Genomic DNA, 21288 nt, shown 5'->3' with positions numbered 1-21288 from the left:
CAAAGATATGGGATATTAATTTCAAAATAAGTCATTTGGAAATTTCAAACTTAATAAAGTTAACAAAAAAATTCACCCACATGCTATTTCTGGAATTCAAACTCAATTCAACAATTTGAAAAAGGAAAAAGAAAAAAAGAATAAGAAATTAAATCCAACATAAATAAGGGACCTCAAAAATTCTGATGTTCCTCAGCTGCAATACTGAGCCCCCCCCCGCCGATTCTCTATATAACTGTCCCAAAGTTTTGATGATAGATATATTATTTATAATAGGAAAACCCCAACTAAAAAACCTCTGGCACTGACCAAAACAAAACTTTCAACAGCACATCGATTCTCATATCAGTCCTTTTAACTGAAACATAGCTGATTTACAATGCTGTGCTAGTTTCAAGCATATAGTAAAGTGATTCAGTTACATATATTCTTTTCCCTCACGGGTTATTACAAAATACTGAATGTATCCTATGCTACAGCAGTAGGTTGTATCTTGCTGTTGTAGGTTACTTTTTTTTTTCTTATTTTTTTATTGAAGGATAATTGCTTTACAGAATTTTTCTCCTATCAATCTTAAACTTATCTACCTAGTTCAGTCTTCCTTAATTTGGATGAATACTATTTATCTAACCTCTTCTATTTCCAATCAAAATCTATCTTTCCTTTCAGGAAATATGGACTTTTTTCATGTTTCTTGATTAAACCTCATTCTTATAGTTTTAAGCCAAGAATGCGTGGAATACCTAGCCTTCTGACCTTTAGGGTACAGTTCAAAACTCCTTCCTTCTCTGAGACTTCCTTAGCCCCTGCAGTTTTCAAAGTCCTTCTAAATCTGCAACCACAATTGAAAATTAAATTGTTTTGTTTCATAGAAAATTAGTCCCAACTCAACCAAAAGCTCCTAGAAAGCAAAGAACAGGTCTTCAGTTAAGCTCACTCACAAACTTACTTAGAAGTTTGTCAGTGGATAACAGGCTACAACTGACTTTTAAGTAAAATTCTGGTTCTTATCACAAGAAAAAAAATGGTAATGGATGTTAATTAAACTTATTGTGGTAAGCATTTCTCAGTATACACATTTATCAAATAACTATGCTGTAGTACACATTTAACAATGCTGTATGTCAATAATACCTCAAAAAACTGGGGAAAATCCCTAGAGGCAATTTCTATTACCAGTTTCTCCTGTCCTTCCTGAGCTATTTTAAGCATATAAAAGCTGGTATTGTCTTTTGCTTTTCACAAGTTGCATATGACACTCCCTTCACTTTGCTCCCCCCGCCCCCCAACTTAATATGTCCTGCAGACTGTTCAGTTTCAGCACATACAGATCTGCTTTTTTATGGATCTGGGAGCACCCTCCTAGCTCTGAATATAAGTACTGAAGATCTAAAAGAAAAGTAGTTCTCAAAGACATGCTGAATGAAAGAAGCCTTAAACAAACAGAATGAACACATAATGCATGACTCCAATTATGTGAAGTTTTGTAACAGGAAAAACAAATCTATGATGGGGACAAAATTAGAAAAGTAGTTATCTTTGGTGAAGCAGGGGTGGGACTGACTAAGGGGCATGAAGATATCAGAGACATTGACCTTAATTTTCTCTTGGCTAGGCTGGAGCCAGATTGTGGAGCCATGGGCTGTCCTTTCTCAGTGGTCAGCATGGCTATTGGAGCAGGGGCAGTGGTCCCAGATGCTGGAGCAGAAGCCCTGAGGGTTGGGGTCTGAGCTGGTTCTCTTCCAATAATAGTGTGTGATCTCCTCTTCCCGCATCCAGTACCTATACTCTTAGAGGAGGAGTGATGTAGTAAGAGGGCCAGATTGGGGTGTCAAGTGCAGGGGCTGAGGCAAGCACTGGGGTAGTCCCAGCACATCAGAGCTCTTAGGAACCACTTCCCACACTGCCTCCGAGAAGCTCCAGTATAGCCATCTTCGCCCACTCAGATCAGTGCTGGTCCAAGCCTTCCTTCCCTCTTACTGATGCAACTCTCCTTAGACGTAGCACCCTTAACCCTAGTGGGGAGTGTGCTGAGGGCAGGCAGTTCTTGTGGCAGGTGCTCTATGTGAGCCTGGGGGCACCAAGTCGAGGTTAGGATTATGGGAAACAGGCTGAGCCCTAGGCAGTTTCATTCTGTTTCCTCTCTTGTTCTTGGAATAAACAACTGCTCTTCACAAGTGGGATATAGGTTTCTTACAGCTCTGCTGTTAGTTTCACTGGCTTTCAAATCAGCTAAGAGGCTTGTCTTCCCAGTATCAGCTCCTAGGACAGCAGTGCCCAATGTGGTTCAAACCCCTCACTCTTCAGGGAGGATCTCCAAGCCCATGTAAGCCCCCTCCTCTTGTATGTCCCCTCCAACAGGCACAGATACCAACCTGATTGCTTCTCTCTCTTCCCTTCCTACCCAACTCTTTGTGAATCTTTCTTTATAATCTTGGTTGTAGAAGAGTCTTTCTGCAAGTCTCCAGTTTGTTTTTGTGAGAGTTGCTTCACATGTAGATGTATTTTTGATGTGTTTGTGGAAGGAAGTGAGCTCAACATCCTCCTACACCATCATCTTGATCTCCCCCATCTTGTACTTTTCTTGTCATTTTATGTTAAATTCTTTACTGCTTCTCAAACGTTTTTTGTGTATGTAAGAGTTTCACTTCTTTTTTACCCGTACAGCCATTTGGTTTCCCATTGAAATAGCCCATTTTTTCCTTTACTCCCGTTTTTACATAGTACTGGCTTTCTATTTCCATTTCCATCTCTTTTTTCTAAATATTTATATACCATTATAAATATGGACAGGGAGGCCTGGCGTGCTGTGATTCACGGGGTTGCAAAGAGTTGGACACAACTGAGTGACTGAACTGAACTGAACTGATAAGCACACGTAAGTGCTTTTTGGGATAAGTTGAGATATAAATATAATTTTTAAAATAAACTGACAAAATCATTGCCTGTATGTTTGGTACTATGCCATGTATTGTGTATAATACAAAAGTGTAAGAAATATTCTCTATCTCAAAAAGCTCCCAATATACTTAAGAACATTGGTCCACTGTACAAGGAACAAGCAAAATCATACAAAAATCAGGGAAATGATAGATTCTGGTATAACACATAAGACAATGTAGCATTGTGTGTTTAGAAGAAAAGATAATGAGAAAAATAAGACCCTTGGTAATGTTTAAAAAATTATTTGTAACATGGGTGGATATCAATGGCCAGTGGTTCCTAATTGATTTTATTTTGTTTTTCCAGTGGAATCATATCTGACCTTTTTCCTGGAGTCCAAATTCCAGAACATGATTATGGTATATTGCAGTCAACAATTATAGATGTCATGAAGAAAAAGAATCTTCAGCCTGAAGCGTGTATGGTTAAAAAAGTGATACAGTTCTATGAAACAATGCTAGTAAGACATGGGGTAATGTTAGTTGGGCCAACAGGAGGTGGCAAGACCACAGTTTACCAAGTACTAGCAGAAACTTTAGGGAATTTGCAAAAACTTGGTGTAGAGAATCCCTTTTACCAACCAGTTAAAACATATGTTCTTAATCCTAAATCAATTACAATGGGTGAATTGTATGGTGAAGTTAATAACATAACCTTGGAATGGAAAGATGGTTTAATGGCACTAAGTGTCCGAGCAGCTGTGAATGATACTTCAGAAGACCATAAATGGATCGTCAGTGATGGGCCAGTAGATGCTCTTTGGATTGAAAATATGAATACGGTGCTGGATGATAACAAGATGCTTTGCTTGGCTAACAGTGAAAGGATTAAACTCACACCTCAAATCCACATGCTTTTTGAGGTAAATATATATTCCTTACTGTGGAGTGAAATCATTTGTTAGATTGGCATAACATCATTAATTTTTTTTCTCTTACTGATTTATCTTTGATTATCTGTAAGGCCTACCATGGTGTTTCATTTATACACTAAATATTTATCAAATTTTCCTTTTATAATAGATTTTCCTTTCTGACAACCAGAGTCTCTCACATGTTCCTATCTCTCTATAAATGGGAAATAAAATAAATTCTGTCCTCACCAGTACTTGTTTCTTTCCCTTTGGAGGTAGTTATATATATTAGTGTCTTTACATGATTTGAAATGCTTTCCAAGTTAAAAATAATTGTTCCATTTAAGAAGAATAAGTCATCGCTCTGTGGTATGACTATTTGGTAATGGGATTAGAAAAGGAATGCGGGTCAAATACACTTTACAAAATATTACAGAAGACACCACCCCTGCTGTGTTCATTCATCCAACATTAATTGAATACCTACTGTGTCCTAGGTATTAGGCTATGCATTGGATATAAGAATAAAAAGGTAAGAAGGAAAAAGAAGGGAATAACTATGTATACCTTCCCATAAGAATTTGACAGCATCCATCTGTGCTGCTGCTAAGTCACCTTAGTTGTTTTCCAACTCTGTGCCACCTCATGGACTGTAGCCTGTCAGGCTCCTCTGTCCATGGGATTCTCCAGGCAAGAATACTGATACTGGAGTGGGTTGCCATCTCCTTCTCCAGTATCCTTCTATACTCACATATATATGTATGTATATTTCTCCTCATGCCTCATTTAACTTTCTTTCTCCATTTTAAATCACTTATAACTCTCTCACTCTCTTGCATGCAAAACCTAACAGTATGTTACCTTAAACTTTCAATGCGTGATTTATTAGCATTGAACTGGGAGGGACGAGGAAGTATCACGTTAGCCATTTCTTGTTCAACTTTTTCAAATTTTAGGTGCAAGATCTAAAGGTTGCCTCTCCTGCAACAGTCAGTAGATGTGGAATGGTGTTTGTGGATCCTGAAGAACTGAAGTGGATGCCTTATGTTAAAACCTGGATGCAGAGTGTTTCTAAAAAAGTAAGTGCAACTGGACACTCCCCACCCTTTCCATCTGTCAGGGCTTACCCTTCTCTTGGGAGCCCAGACAGCAACTGGTTAAGCCCTCTCCCTTGAATTCTTGGGATCCTCCAAGGAGGTTGTATACTCCCCATAGCTGTCTTCATTATTTGTGACCTCAGCGCACCAGCCCACCTCGTCACTCTGGTTTCTGCCTACCCTGCCTTGCTCCTCCCCTACCCCCAACTGGGTTCTCTCACATACCATCAGAAACACTTCATTTAGTTTCCCCAAATACAGGTAGAACAAGGAAAGGCATTAAAAAAAAAAAAAAAAAAGACTCTGCAGAAGGCTTGAGTTAATGAGGGGGAAGCACAACAAAGGAAAAGAACACTTAAATCCAGACCAGGTCATTGTTTTTAGATTTTAGAGGCCCCCGCTGGCCACCTCATGCGAAGAGTTGACTCATTGGAAAAGACCCTGATGCTGGGAGGGATTGGGGGCAGGAGGAGAAGGGGACAACAGAAGATGAGATGGCTGGATGGCATCACCAACTCGATGGACATGAGTTTGAGTAAACTCCGGGAGTTGGTGATGGACAGGGAGGCCTGGCGTGCTGCAGTTCATAGGGTTGCAAAGAGTCGGACACGACTGAGCGACTGAACTGAACTGAACTGAATGCCACTGAGGGGCTTCCCTGGTGGCTCAGTGGTAAAGAATCTGCCTACCAATGCAGGATACACAAGAGACTCTGGTTTGATCCCTGAGTCAAGAAGATTCCATCTAGAAGGAAATGACAACCCCCTCCAGTATTTTTGCCTGGGAAATCCCATGGATAGAGAAGCCTGGCAGGCTACAGTCCATGGGGGCACAAAAGAGTCGGAGAGGACTTAGCAACTGCACAACAACAATGCCTCTGAGAGCCAGAAGGAAGAAAAAGCCAGTTTAGCTTCCCACTCAGCCTTGTTGTTGCTGTTGTTCAGTCGTTCAGTCATGTCCGACTCTTTGCGACCCCATGAACTGCAGCACGCCAGCCTTCCCTGTCCTTCATTATCTCCCAGAGTTTGCTCAAAGTCATGTCCATTGAGTCAGTGATGCCATCCAACCATCTCATCTTCTGTCACCCTCTTCTCCTCTTGCCCTCAATCTTTCTCAGCATCATTTCAAATGAGTCAGCTCTTCACATCAGGTGGCCAAAGTATTGGAGCTTCAGCTTCAGCACCAGTCCTTCCAGTGAATATTCAGGGTTGATTTCCTTTAGGATTCACTGGTTTAATCTCACTATCCAAGAGATGCTTAAGAGTCTTCGAGCACCACTGTTTGAAAGCATCAATTCTTCAGCACTCAGTTCTCTTTATGGCCCAATCTCACATTTGTACATGACTACTGGAAAAACCATAGCTTTGATTCAATCTTAGGCCCCTTATCTAAGACGCATTCTAACCTTACAGGTAAGATTCCATCCAAAGTGAAGAAAAACTTTTATATTATTATTCAGAACAATGCAGTTCCATATTATCTTCTGTATCCTCTCCATTCTAAAATGGGATTTCTCTTTACCTTAATAAGGGCTTCCCAGGTGGCTCAGTGTAAAGAATCTGCCTGCCAGTGCAAGAGATGCAAGAGACTCCAGTTTGATCTCTGGGTTGGGAAGATCCCCTGGAGAAGGAAATGACAGCCCACTCCACTTAACTTAATAAGCAATCTTTTTAAATGTTTTTCCCCATCTCATCTCAATCGCCATTCTGAGAAAGCCATCTTCCTGCCTGTCCCCCTCCAAAGATGAGTCAGAGAACTATTGTTTTCCTCCCTCTTAGGCATCAACATTTTAAGAATATTGTAACCTACTCTCAGGGCACCTTACTTTTTTCCCCATAATCAGCTTCTTTAAAAATACCTTTACTGAGGTATAATTGACATTTTTTGTTGGAGTATAGTTGCTTTACAATGTTTTGTTAGTTTCTGCTATACAGCAAAGTGAATTAGCCACTCATATACGTATATCCCCTCTTACTTGAATTTCCTGTCCTTTTAGCTCACTATAGAGCATTGAGTAGAGTCCCATGTGCTATACAGTCTATTCTCATGAGTTATCTATTTTATACATACTAGTGTATACATGTCAATCCCAATCTCCCAATCCATCTGGTACCTGCTCCCCACCTTGGTAACCATATGTTTGTTCTCTATGTTCATGTCTCTATTTCTGCTTTTCAAATAAGTTTGTCTATACCATTTTAGAGTACCTTATTTTTTTGAAATTTCTACTGGAGTATAGTTGATTCACATATTGTGATTTACAATATTTGTTTCAGGTGTACAGCAAATGAACAGAAAACCCTGTTAAAGAAAGTAATTCTCAGAATTGAGACTATCATGGGCTGCCATAAGATGTTAAACCTTTCTGAATTTACTTTTTAAATAGACTTTATTATTCAGAACAATTTTAGGTTTATAGAAAAATTTAACAGAAAGTACAGAGGATTAGCATATGCTTTCTCTCCTCCAAACATAGTCCCCACTTTTATTAGCATTTTTCTTTGGTGTGGGTGGGCTCCCCTGGTGGCTCAGATGAAAAAGAACCTGCCAGCAGACACCAGTTTGATCCCTGAGTCAGGAAGAAGCCCTGGAGAAGGGAATGGCTACCTACTCCAGTATTTTTGCCGGGAGGATTCCATGGACAGAGGAGCCTGGCGGACTATAGTCCATAGGGTTGCAAAGAGTCCGACAAGACTGAGTGACTAAGCACGTTTATGTGGGTACATTTGTTAAAATTGATGAACCAATATGGGTACATGCTTATGAACTAAAGTCCATGGTTTACATTATGGTTCACTCTTTGTGTTGTGCAGTTTTATGAATTTTGATAAATGAATATATCATGTATCATGTGAATAGTTTCGCTGCCAAGAAATCTGTGATCCACCTGTTTGTCCATCCACACCCTCTCCCAACCCCTGACATTACTAATTTCCCTGTCTCCATAGTTTAGCCTTTTCCAGAACATCATATAGTTGGAATTATATGGTCTGTAGCTTTCCCAGATTGACTTCTTTCACTTAGTAATATGCATTTGCAGTTCCTCCATGTCCTTCTGTGGCTTGATAGCTCATTTTTTGGTACTGAATAATACTCAGTGTTATTATATGCATTTACCAAGTTTATTCACTCACCTACTGAAAGACATCTCAATGTTTACAAGTTCTGGCAATTACTAATAAAGCTCACATAAACATTCATATACAGGTTTTTGTGTAGACATAAGATTTCAGCTCGTATGGATAAATACCTAGGACTGTGATTTCTCAGTCATATGGTGAAACTGTGAAGAAACTGCCAATCTGTCTTCCAAAGTGGCTGCACCATTATGCATTCCCACCAGCAATAAACAGAAGTTTTTTGTTACTCCACATCCTCACGAGCATGTAGTGGTGTAGTGTCTTAGATTTTAGCCATTCTAATATGAAGGTAATGGCAATCCAGTCCAGTATTCTTGCCTGGACAATCCCATGGACAGAGGAGCCTGGTGGGGTACAGTCCTTGGGGTCACAAAGAGTCAGACACAACTGAGCAACTAACACAACTCATATGTATTTGTAGCTCATTTTGCTTTCAGTGAGTAGTTTTCTTATATAAGATGTTGAGTGTCTTTTCATATGTTTATTTGCCATCTATATATCTTCTTTGATGAGGTGTCCACATCTTTTGCCCACTTATTATTGGGTTGTATGTTTCCTTGTTACTGAGTTTTGGGAGTTCTTTATATATTTTGGATACAGGTTCTTTATATGTATTTTGCAAGTATTTTCTCCAAGTCTGCCTTTCTTTTCATTTTTTTCAAACAATATCTTTCACAGCACACACATTTTTAATTTCAATGGTCTAACTTTTCTTGCATGGTTTGTGCTTTCGGTGTTATATCTTAAAACTTATTTCCAAATCGAAAGTCACCTAAATAAATATTTTCCTCTGTTACCTTCTATGAGTTGATGTTTATGCATTTTACATTTAGGTTTATGATCCGTTTTGAGTTACTTTTTCTGAAAGCCATAGTATCAGTGTCTGGATTCTCTCTTTCTGTATCTCTTTGGCATGCAGATGCCCAATTCCAGCACCATTGTTGAAAACACCATCCCTTCTCCACTGGATTGCTTTTGTTCCTTTGTGAAAAATCAGGTTACTGTATTTGTATGAGTCTGTTTATGGGCTCTAACACCATTAACCTATTTGTCTCATTTTTTTGCCAACATCACACTGTCAATTACTGTAGCTTTACAAGTCTTGTCAGGTAGTCAGCTCTTCTACTGTCTTCTCCAATATTGTGTTCACTATTCTGGACCTTTTCCCTCTTCTTATAAATGTAAGATTCACTTTGTTGCTCTCCCCAAAGTAAATTACTGGGATTTTGATTCAGATTGCATCAGATCTCTAGATCAAGTTGGTAATTACTAACATCTTCACAATATTGAGTCTGTCTATCCATGCACAATCTCTCCATTTACTTAGATGTTCTTTGTTTTCTTTCATCAGAATTGTGTTGTTTTCCTCTCATTTCCTCTTGGAAATATTTTGTTTAAAATATGCCTATCTTATATTTTTGATGCTAATTAAATGATTTTGTATCTTCAGTTTCAAATTCTAATTAGTCATTTTTGATATATAAAAAAGCAATTGACTTTTGTATATTTACCTTTTATCCTACAACTTTACTATAACTACTTACTAGTTTTGTTTCAATTCTTTGGGATTTTTTATATGGATAATTGTAAAGAAAATTTTTTTTCTTTCTTCTCAATCTGTATACTTTTTTCCCCTTTTATTGTCCTATCACATTAGCTAAGACTTTCAGTACAATGTTAATAAAAGTGGTGAGTGGGGCAACATTCTTTTTTAAATCTTTGGTAATTAGTCCTTTACCTTGAATAAATATTTAAAATGCTTCTTTTTATACTTTTTCATTGTTCTTAATTATGAAAGATAATCATCAGTATAGAAGACTGTATGGAATACATGTTGACAGTTTAAAAACGATTATAAATAAATACCTGTATGTGTGTGTGTGTGTGTGTACGCGTGCACGCAGTAGCTTCTGTCATGTCCAACTCTTTGTGACCCTATGGACTATAGCCTGCCAAGCTCCTCTGTTCATGGGATTCTCCAAGCAAGAATACTGGAGCTTGTTGCCATGCCCTCCTCTAGGGGATCTTCCTGACCCAAAACACCTATATACCAACTACCAGATCAAGATCACTTATCAGTGATCCAGAATCTTACCATAGAATGTCTTTTTTTTTTTTTAATGTAACTTGTTTCATATCATGTGATGCTTATATCCTTTAGTCTAAAAGTCATAGGATATAATGATATACAAGTTTGAACCAATTATTTTTAAACTTAATTATATATTTTATCTGGTCTGGCTAAAATATTGTTTGTTTGATTTTCAGCTGAGTGAAGAAACTCAAGAATATATATTGAATCTTTTCCAGCGTTATGTTGATGATGGTTTAAATTTTATCAATAAAAAATGCCACCAAGCAATTCCACAAGTGGACATCAGCAAAGTTACTACACTCTGTTGCTTATTGGAGTCTTTAATACTTGAGAAAGATGGAGTTAATTTGACAATGGTAGGTAGAGTTATTTTACTGTTGTAAAGCCAAGAAAATGTGATTATCATATAGATTCTTTGCAAATAAACAATTCCAAACTTTCTGTCATACAGTTATTTGATTTTCAAGTTACTTTTTTAGGGGACTAATGAATGTGAATAGATTTGTAGAATCTCAAATTGGAAGGAATTTTACACTATAGTTTACTCCTCTACTCAATGTTTAAGTTTCCTTAGAGTCTGTAACATATTCCCAGTGTGTGTCTACTTAAATAACTTCATACAAGCATAGATATAGTTATAATAGTTGAAAGACACCCTTGAACTTTTGTTTTCCATGCTTCTTGCCATTCATTTTCTCATCAGAGTATTTAAATGTATGCCACTATAAAACATCACTTGGTGCACTATTGAGTGAAATATAAGAAACATTCACCATGCCCTTTTAAAAATACATAGGTCTAAACAAGAGAAAACAGTCTTTAGACTTTGCAACTTAGGATTCTTTTTATGCTAACATAAAATATTAAAAGTTTTTCTGTTTGTTCTTTCAGGAACAATCAAAATTGAACACTGTTCTGTGTCAGACTTTTGTATTCTGTTACTTATGGTCTTTAGGTGGAAATCTAACTGAAAATCACTGGGATTCTTTTGATACATTTATTAGAACACAATTTGATGATAATCCTGATGCCAGGGTAAGAGCTAAATAAATTTAATTTTAACATAACTTTGAATCATTAAAATTAAATTTCAAGACTAAAACTTTCAAAGCTTTAGTTCTGGTATAAATATAAATTCTTCATTTGAAAGGTTTCTAAAATTACTCACTTTCTTAAACTAGTGATAACATTTATTGTATTAAAATTTTTTAGGATTCCTCTCCAGGGCATATGAAGAATGTAAGGTGTAAAAGTGAATAAAAACTCCCTACTATTAACAAAAATATTTAATTCTAGCTAGTAAATTTATACGTTCACAGTGCTATGGTTTAGCAGTTCTGAAACTACTTTCTGTGTGTTCTGAAACTGAGCAAATGAATCAGTATGTTGAAGATAATGGCAACCAGGTTTCTCACTGTTAACAGGAGGGATATACAAATATAGAGGAGAAAGACTAGAATGTATTTTGTGTTATTGGATTGGAATTAGAGGTTTTGGGACTCATGGAATAGAGAGATAGATAGATCATATGTATATGGTGTATATATCCATACATACACAAATTTCCAAGTTCTGTGTTCTGAGAGAAACTAGAAGCAATGACACATCAATAGCAATGAGCATATTTAGTTGCTGATTTCTGAATACACTTTTCCAAGAAAGGGAACCAAAGCACCTTAGTGAAATGGCTGATTTCAGGACTGAGTTGAGGAAAGTTCAAAATGAGCCCAGAATATCTTATGTCAGATAGTGAATAAATGCCTGAAGAACAACGGCATCTGTCAAAAGAGCACAGGAGCCAATTTGAAGGGATTCCCATTAGACAAATCTAGGCATATTTGAGCATCAAGATAATGATGGTGTGGATTACAAGCCATTGAATGAAATAAAAGTCTGTGAGTTGATCCACATAAAAATATATGTGAATAAATAAACTAGGGAGAAAGAGCTCTTCCTTACAGGAGAATACCAGCTAATCTATATAGGAGAAATGATGGGGTTAGAAAGTTATTACTTTGCAATCATTGTAGTAATAATTGATTCAGGCAAGAATCACCAATGGTTGCAAAAACTAGTAGGTGAAGGTTTCTTGAAAAACAATATTTACATAGTTTCAAAACATCTTCTACAAATAACTTATTAGTTGTAAAGAGAAAAATAGTGTCATTATACTGAAAAACCTTGTAGACACCATATTAACTAGGTGACTGATTTATCATCAATATTAGCACAAACTTGTGCCTTCTGATGTGGTACATGGAGAAGTATACAGCCTTGCTTCCGAGCTATTCCTTCCAAAATGCATAACCTTACTCTGACTACAATAAAGCTAGTGGAGGTGATGGAATTCCAGTTGAGATATTTCAAATCCTAAAAGATGATGCTGTGAAAGTGCTGCACTCAATATGTCAGCAAATTTGGAAAACTCAGCAGTGGCCACAGGACTGGAAAAAGTCAGTTTTCATTCCAATCCCAAAGAAAGGCAATGCCAAAGAATGCTCAAACTACCACACAATTGCACTCATCTCACACGCTAGTAAAGTAATGCTCAAAATTCTCCAAGCCAGGCTTCAGCAATACATGAACCATGAACTTCCAGATGTTCAAGCTCATTTTAGAAAAGGCAGAGGAACTAGAAATCAAATTGCCAACATCTGCTGGATCATCAAAAAAGCAAGAGAATTCCAGAAAAAATGTCTATTTCTGCTTTATTGACTATGCCAAAGCCTTTGACTGTGTGGATCACAGCAAACTGTGGAAAATTCTGAAAGAGATGGGAATACCAGACCGCCTGACCTGCCTCTTGAGAAACCTGTATGCAGGTCAGGAAGCAACAGTTAGAAATGGACATGGAATAACAGATTGGTTCCAAATAGGAAAAGGGGTACGTCAAGGCTGTATATTGTCACCCTGCTTATTTAACATATGCAGAGTACATCATGAGAAATGCTGGGCTAGAGGAAGCACGAGCTGGAATCAAGATTGCTGGGAGAAATATCAATAACCTCAGATAGGCAGATGACACCAACCTTATGGCAGAAAGTGAAGAAGATCTAAAGGGCCTCTTGATGAAAGTGAAAGAGGAGAGTGAAAAAGTTGGCTTAAAGCTCAACATTCAGAAAACTAAGATCATGACATCTGGTCCCATCACTTCATGGCAAATAGATGGGGAAACAGTGGAAACAGTGGCTGACTTTATTTTTCTGGGCTCCCAAATCACTGCAGATGGTGATTGCAGCCATGAAATTAAAATATGTGTACTCCTTGGAAGGAAAGCTATGACCAACCTAGATAGCATATTAAAAAGCAGAGACATTACTTTGTCAACAAAGGTCCATCTTGTTAAGGCTATGGTTTTTCCAGTGGTCATGTATGGATGTGAGAGTTGGACTATAAAGAAAGCTGAGTGCCAAATAATTGATGCTTTTGAACTGTGGTGTTGGAGAAGACTCTTCAGAGTCCCTTGGACTGCAAGGAGATCCAACCAGTCCATCCTAAAGGAGATCAGTCCTGGGTGTTTATTGGAAGCTGATGTTGAAGCTGAAGCTCAAAACCTTGGCCACCTGATGCGAAGAGTTGACTCATTTGAAAAGACCCTGATGCTGGGAAAGGTTGAGGGCAGGAGGAGAAGGGGATGACAAAGGACGAGATGGTTGGATGGCATCACCGACTCAATGGACATGAGTTTGGGTAGGCTCCAGGAGTTGGTGTTGGACAGGGAAGCCTGGCGTGCTGCAGTTTGTGGGGTTGTAAAGAGTCAGACACAACTGAGCAACTGAGCTGAACTGAACTGAACTCTGACTATGGATACACCAAGACTACTCAAACTGATGAAGATTCCATAAAATAAACTGACCCATATTCTTCAACAGTGTCTGTCATGGAAGAAAACTGAGGAACTTTCTCAAATAAAGAGACTAAAGAGATATAATCAAATGCAATGCAATATCCTGGATTGGATCCTAGACTGAAAAAACTATGGATATAAATGACATTGCTAATAGACAGTACTTGAATATAGAATGTAAATTGGATAATAGCATTGTATTAATATTCAATTTCCTGATTTCAATCATTTTAATGTGGTTGTAAAATATTCCTGTTTTTTAGGAAATGCTCATGTACTTAGGATAATATAGAATAGTGTATATAACTGACATCTTAGAGTAAGAGAAACAGTAAATTAAAAGAGGCAAAATGTGAACAGTCAGTTAATCTATATAAGGAATATATGGGAATTCTTTGTACTATTCAACTTTTCTGTAAGTTTTGAATTATATCAAAATAAAAAGTTACCAAAAGAAAAATTCCTAAGATCAGAAACTAAGGCCTATGGATTAGAACCTTCTAGTAGATATGAAACCCTGCTGGATCTTCAAGATCACTGTATCCTAATTGGACAAGATGAACCAGGTTGAGGACAACTGAGAATCTGAGAGAGACAGATCCCTCTGGATCAAGGGAAATGATCTGGGTTCATCAAAGGGCTGTGGGAGATGGCCCAGGGCAAAGATTCAGTTCAACAAATATCTGTTGAAAACCTCTTACATGGTAGACACTATTCTGGGTATGGGAGCTAAATCAAGTAACCAAAGTCCCTAGCCTCATAGACCTTACATTACAGTCAGGGGAGTCAGCCACAGACATATATACATCAATGACAATTAAGTGCCATGGAGATGAATAAAGCAGAGTAAGGATGACAGTACGGAGGGTCGGGGGAAATTGTTTTATATATTAATATTACTCAGGAAAGCTTTGCTAATTAGGTCATGTACAGAGTTCTGAAGAAAGTCAAAGCTCTAATGGTTCCTTAGGGGAAAGCATTCTGGTCAGAAGGAAAAGCAAATATGAATGCCTTTACTCAATGGATGATTGCTTGACAGTTTTAAAAAACAGCAGACTTGTGAGGTCAGAGTGGAAAAATCAAGTGGGAGTGTAGTATAAAATGAGGTCATGGGAGTAAGCAGGGGGACAAAAAATATAGCCTTATGGGCCATTGTAAGGACCTTGATTTCACATTGGGTGTGATGAGAAGCTGTTGAAGCATTATGACCTAAGATGTTTAGAAGGACAGGCCAGCCCCTGTCCTGGCAGTGGTAATGCTACTTGGATAACAGGAGGGAGTCCAGATGAAAAGGTGGATTCCTCCTTCTGTCTGCAAGTCCCAAATGAATGGGCTGTTGGCTTTTTTTGTTTCTTGCCTCAATAAATGGTCTGACAGCCACACGGTAGTAGCCAGAGCTCAATGAGTGTATAGATTCTTCCTTCTTTACTCACCTGAGTTAAAGTGAGTTAAATAGTACAAAGAATTTTTTCTTCTAATAAATCTTTTTCAAATATGGCCTCTTCTCTTGATCCTTGTATGCATGTATCCATGGAAAGTCACTTTAAGTCATGTCCAACTCTGTGTGACCCCATGAACTTGTAGCCCATCAGCCTCCTCTGTCCTTGGGATTCTCCAGGCAAGAATACTGGAGTGAGTTGGCATGTCCTCCTCCTCTTCATCCTTATTGCCTCTGAATAACTCAGATTCTTTTCATTTCTTTTCTGGGTTGTTAAAATGGCAAATTCATTATCCCTTTGCTTTTGGTCCTGTCCTTTCTGATTAAGCTATACAGCATTATTTTTAAAAATTATAGGTTGCAATGCATTAATTGATCATGAAATCAGTTGAAAGAGTCACAACCCAGTTTTTAGAAATGAAATAGCCAGAAATTAAGGAAACAATTCCATTCACCATTGCAACAAAAAGAATAAAATACTTAGGAACAAATCTACCTAAAGAAACAAAAGACCTATATGTAGAAAACTATAAAACACTGATGAAATCAAAGATGACACAAATAGATGGAGAAATATACCATGTTCATTTATTGGAAGAATCAATATAGTGAAATTGAGTATATTACCCAAAGCAATATATAGATTCAATGCAATCCCTATCAAGCTACCAACGGTATTTTTCAGAGAATTAGAACAAATAATTTCACATTTTGTATGGAATTACAAAAAACCTCAAATAGCCAAAGTAATCTTGAGAAAGGAGAATGGGCCTGAGGAATCAACCTGCCTGACTTCAGGCTATACTACATAGCAACAGTCATCAAGACAGTATGGTACTGGCACAAAGACAAAAACATAGATAAATGGAACAAAATAGAAACCCCAGAGATAAATCCACACACTTACGGACACCTTATCTTTGACAAAGGAGGCAAGAATATACAATGGAGAAAAGACAATCTCTTTAACAAGTGGTGCTGGGAAAACTGGTCAACCACTTGTAAAAGAATGAAACTAGAACACTTTCTAATACCATATACAAAAATAAACTCAAAATGGATTAAAGATCTAAATGTAAGACCAGAAACTATAAAACTCCTAGAGGAGAATATAGGCAAAACACTCTCTGACATAAACCACAGCAGGCTCCTCTATGACCCACCTCCCAGAATATTGGAAATAAAAGGAAAAATAAACAAATGGGATCTAATTAAACTTAAAAGCTTTTGCACAACAAAGGAAACTATAAGAAAGGTGAGAATACAGCCTTTAGAATGGGAGGAAATAATAGGAAACAAAACCAACTGACAAAGAATTAATCTCAAAAATATACATATTTTTGCAGCTCAATTCCAGAAAAGTAAGCAATCCAATCAAAAAATCGGCCAAAGAACTGAACAGACATTTCTCCAAAGAAAACATACAGTTGGCTAACAAACACATGAAAAGATGCTCAACATCACTTATTATCAGAGAAATGCAAATCAAAACCATAATGAAATACCATTTCACACCAATCAGAATGGCTGCTTTCAAAAAGTCTACAAACAATAAATGCTGGAAAGGGTGCAGAGATAAAAGAACCTTCTTACACTGCTGGTGGGAATGCAAACTAGTACAGCCACTATGGAGAGCAGTGTGGAGATTCCTTAAAAAGCTGGAAATAGAACTGCCATATGACCCAGCAATCCCACTGCTGGGCATACAGACCACGGAAACCAGAATTTAAAGAGGCACGTGTACCCCAATGTTCATCACAGCACTGTTCACAATAGCCAGGACATGGAAGCAACCTAGATGTCCATCGGCAGATGAATGGATAAGAAAGTTGTGGTACATATACACAATGAAATATTATTCAGCTATTAAAAAGAATGCATTTTAATCAATTCTAATGAGGTGGATGAAACTGGAGCCTATTATACAGAGCAAAGTAAGTCAGAAAGAAAAGCACCAATATAGTATATTAATACATATATATGGAATTTAGAAAAATGGTAACAATAACCCTATATGCAAGACAGCAAAAGAGACACAGATATAAAGAACAGACTGTTAGACTCTGTTTGAGAAGGTGAGGGTGGGATGATTTGAGAGAATAGCATTGAAACATGTACATTACCATATGTGAAATAGATCTACAGTCCAGGTTCGATGCATGAGGCAGGGTGCTCAGGGCTGGTGCACTGGGATGACCCTGAGAGATGGGATGGGGAGGGAAGTGGGAGGGAAGGTCAGAATGGGGAACACATGTACAACCATGGCTGATTCATGTGAATGTATGGCAAAATCCCCACAATATTGTAAAGTAATTAGCCTCCAAGTAAAATTTTAAAAAAATTAAAACCAAACAAACAAAAAAGAATATTAAATCAAACCTTATAAAAGTGGATGGTAGGCAATAATAAAGATGAGAGTAAATACCAATTAAATAGTGAAAAATTTCAAGTACAGAAAATAAAGGCAATTTTATAGACTTGTCGTGAGGATTGAATGAGTTATAAAACAGAAAGCTCTTAGAACTTTGAAATATTAAGCATCCATGATTATGAAAAAGATTATATACCAAATAAAAAAAATATTGGTGATAATTTTAAGTGAGCAAAACAAAATGTGGTTTGTAAAATCATATCATATATATATATTTAGACACCTATATACATGTGCCATGTATCTATATGTTTTATAAAACTTATAAAACTATTCTCATTCTATGACTTTTAAAAATTATATACATGTATGCACAAGGGCTAGAAGAGAACATGGACACATAAAAATCACTTTTAAGTTAAAAAAAAAAGAAATGAAATAGCCACCATCACAACTTTTAGTTAACACTATATTGGAGATCCTAGCCAGTGCAGTCAGGCAGGGGGAAAATATAAAATATAAACTTTAGAAATGAAATAAAGATGTCATTATTTGAAGGAAACATAACTGAATATGTAGAAAATCCTAATAAGGTTTTTTTTTTAATAGAGTAGAATGTGAAATAGAGTGATACTTGGGGTAAATATTATACATATTTAAACAAACACATCTATATGTATGTACCAGATCACCATGTGAAATTGAGTCACTGTCAATAAATATCAGCAAGATCCTCTTTGACCCACCTTATAGAGTGATAGAAATAAAAACAAAAATAAGTAAACAGGACCTAATTAAACTTAAAAGCTTTTGCACAGCAAAGGAAACTATAAACAAAACGAAAAGACAACCCTCAGAATGGGAGAAAATAATAGCAAAGCAATTGACAAAGGATTAATCCAAAAAATGTATAGGCAACTCATGCAGCTCAATATCAGAAACACAAGCAACCCAGTCAAAAAATGAGAAGACCTAAACAGACATTTCTCCAAAGAAGTCATACAGATGACCAATAATACATGAAAAGATGCTCAACATCACTCATTATTAGAGAAATGCACATCAAAAGTACAATGAAGTATCACCTAACACTGTTCAGAATGGCCATCATCAAAAAATCTACAAATAGATGTGGAGAAAAGAGAAGCCCCTTGCACTGTTGGTGGGAATGTAAATTGTTACAGCCACTATGGAGAACGTACAGAGATTCCTTAAAAAACTAGGAATAAAAATGACATTATGACCCAGCAATCCCACTACTGGGCATATATCCTGAGAAAATCAGAATTGAAAAAGACATATATACCCCAGTGTTCATTGCAGTACTATTTACAATAGCTAGGATATGGAAGCAACCTAGATGTCTATCAGCAGATAAATGAATAAAGTAGAAGTTGTGGTACATATATACAATGGAATATTACTAAGCCATAAAAAGGAAAGAATATGAGTCAGTTGAACTGAGGTGGATGAACCTAGGGCCTGTTTTACAGAGAGAAGTAAGAAACAGAAAAATAAATATTGTATAGTAAATGCATATATATGGAATCTAGAAAAATGGTACTGATGAACCTATTTGCAGGGCAGGAATAGAGATGCAGACATAGAGAACAGATTTGTAGACACAGCAGGGGAAGGAGCGGATGGGATGAATTGAGAGTGTAGCATTGAGCCATATACATTACCATATGTAAAGTAGATAACTAGTGGGAAGCTGCTATATAACACAGGGAGCTCACTCCAGTGATGAATTCTGTGATGACCTCTGTGATGACCTAGACGGGTGGGAAGGGGCATGCTGTTGTACAGCAGAAACCAACACAGCACTAAAGCAATTATCCTCCAATTAAAAATATATTTTTTTTAAAAAATACTGGTCAGTGCCCAGTATGCTTGAAACAACACTGTTTTGTGCAGCTGCCAGAATGAACCTTCTGAGATGCAATCTGATCATGTTACCCAGCTACTTAGAATTCTTCACTGAACTCTTGCTGCAAGCTCTTTAACAAATGAGGTTTTTATAACTTGGTCACATCTGTGTGTCCAGACTTATCTCTTATAGTTTCCACGTGCATGGCACTTTCCATGGCTTCAGACCTGTTTCCTTAGCGTGAACCCTGACTCCTTTTTCCCCATCCCCACTTCATCCCTTCTCTGCCCATCTGACTCCTGCTTATCTTTCAAGTCTGAGTTGTAGCATCACCACCCCCTAGTGTGTTAGATGTTAGTAAATCAGCCCTGTCTGACTCTTTGCGGCCCCATGGACTATAGCCCACCAGGCTCCTCTGCCCATGGAATTCTCCAGGCAAGAACACTGGAGTGGGTAGCCTTACCCTTCTCCAGGGAATATTCTCAACCCTGGAATGGAACCTGTGAATCCTAGAGTGCAGGCAGATTCTTTATTGTCTGAGCCCCCAGGGAAGCCCACCTAAATCTCTAGCCACCACTACAATTCCCCTGTGAGTAGAAATGAGCCATCCCTCCTCTGTGGATGTACTAAACTATATTAGAACCCTTACTTCTCCATGAGTATTAACTAGTGTGCTTGCGTCCTCGAGGTGGATTATAAAGTCATTGAAGGCAGAGGCTGGGTCTCGTTCAGCATTTTCCCCCACACCAAACACAGTATTTGGCATAGGGTAATCCCTGAATGTTGGGGCTTAATGTTGAATTAAATGCTTTTTTAATAGAGTTTTAACATAGTCAGTACATCAGGCTTTTACTGTACAGTATTTCATGATTACTTAAAGAAGTGGACTCTGATACTTAAGCAACTACTTCTCTGCAAAGCAACAGGAAATCCAAACCCATCCATGTTCTCTGACTGCCTTTGCTTCTATGTAACTATTTCTATGACCATGTGTCAATCCTTTCAATAGTGGTGTTTAATTTTGTATCCTAGCTTCCCAGTTCTGGTGACCTGTGGAGCATTCACATGGATTTTGACACCAAACGGCTGGATCCCTGGGAACGAATCATACCCACCTTCAAATACAGCCGAGACACTCCGTTTTTTGAAATGCTTGTCCCCACAGCTGACACAGTGCGCTTTGGGTACCTAATGGAAAAATTACTGGCAGTCAAGCATTCAGTGTTGTTTACCGGAATAACTGGAGTTGGCAAGGTAGGAAACCTACATCAAACAAGAAAGTGTTAGTTGCTCAGTTGCTCATAGTGTCCAACTCTATGATCCTGTGGACTGTAGCCTGCCAGGCTTCTCTGTCCATGGAATGCTCCAGGCAGGAATTACTGAAGTGGTTAGCCATTCCCTTCTCCAAGGGATCTTCCTAACCCAGGGATCAAACCTGGGTTCCCTGCACTGCAGGTAGATTCTTTATCATCTGAGCCGCAGGGAAGCCCCACATCATACAAGAGACTCTGTCCAGAATGAGGGCACGATGAACCTAGAACTGTGAGCCCCGTAAATAACACCTTATTCCTCAGGGGAATTTCTTCTGAATTTGTGTCACTTTTTCAGGAAGAATACAACTATGCTGAATCTAT

The 21288-nt window shown here is 37.8% G+C and overlaps 1 protein-coding gene across 1 annotated transcript in view; it reads left to right on the top strand.

Moving 5' to 3' along the window:
• LOC122442477 (dynein axonemal heavy chain 6) overlaps positions 1-21288 on the top strand; it is a 248413-nt gene that overhangs the window by 117133 nt on the left and 109992 nt on the right. Inside the window, exons 35-39 of the mRNA XM_043470348.1 lie at positions 3250-3805; positions 4753-4875; positions 10302-10484; positions 11020-11163; positions 20687-20908. Coding sequence (XP_043326283.1) covers positions 3250-3805; positions 4753-4875; positions 10302-10484; positions 11020-11163; positions 20687-20908 — 1228 coding nt within the window. The remainder of the gene's footprint in view (positions 1-3249; positions 3806-4752; positions 4876-10301; positions 10485-11019; positions 11164-20686; positions 20909-21288) is intronic.

The sequence above is a fragment of the Cervus canadensis genome, chromosome 5 (assembly GCF_019320065.1).
Source record: "Cervus canadensis isolate Bull #8, Minnesota chromosome 5, ASM1932006v1, whole genome shotgun sequence".
Classification (NCBI taxonomy): domain Eukaryota; kingdom Metazoa; phylum Chordata; class Mammalia; order Artiodactyla; family Cervidae; genus Cervus; species Cervus canadensis.
This window is presented reverse-complemented; position numbering and strand designations above follow the sequence as displayed.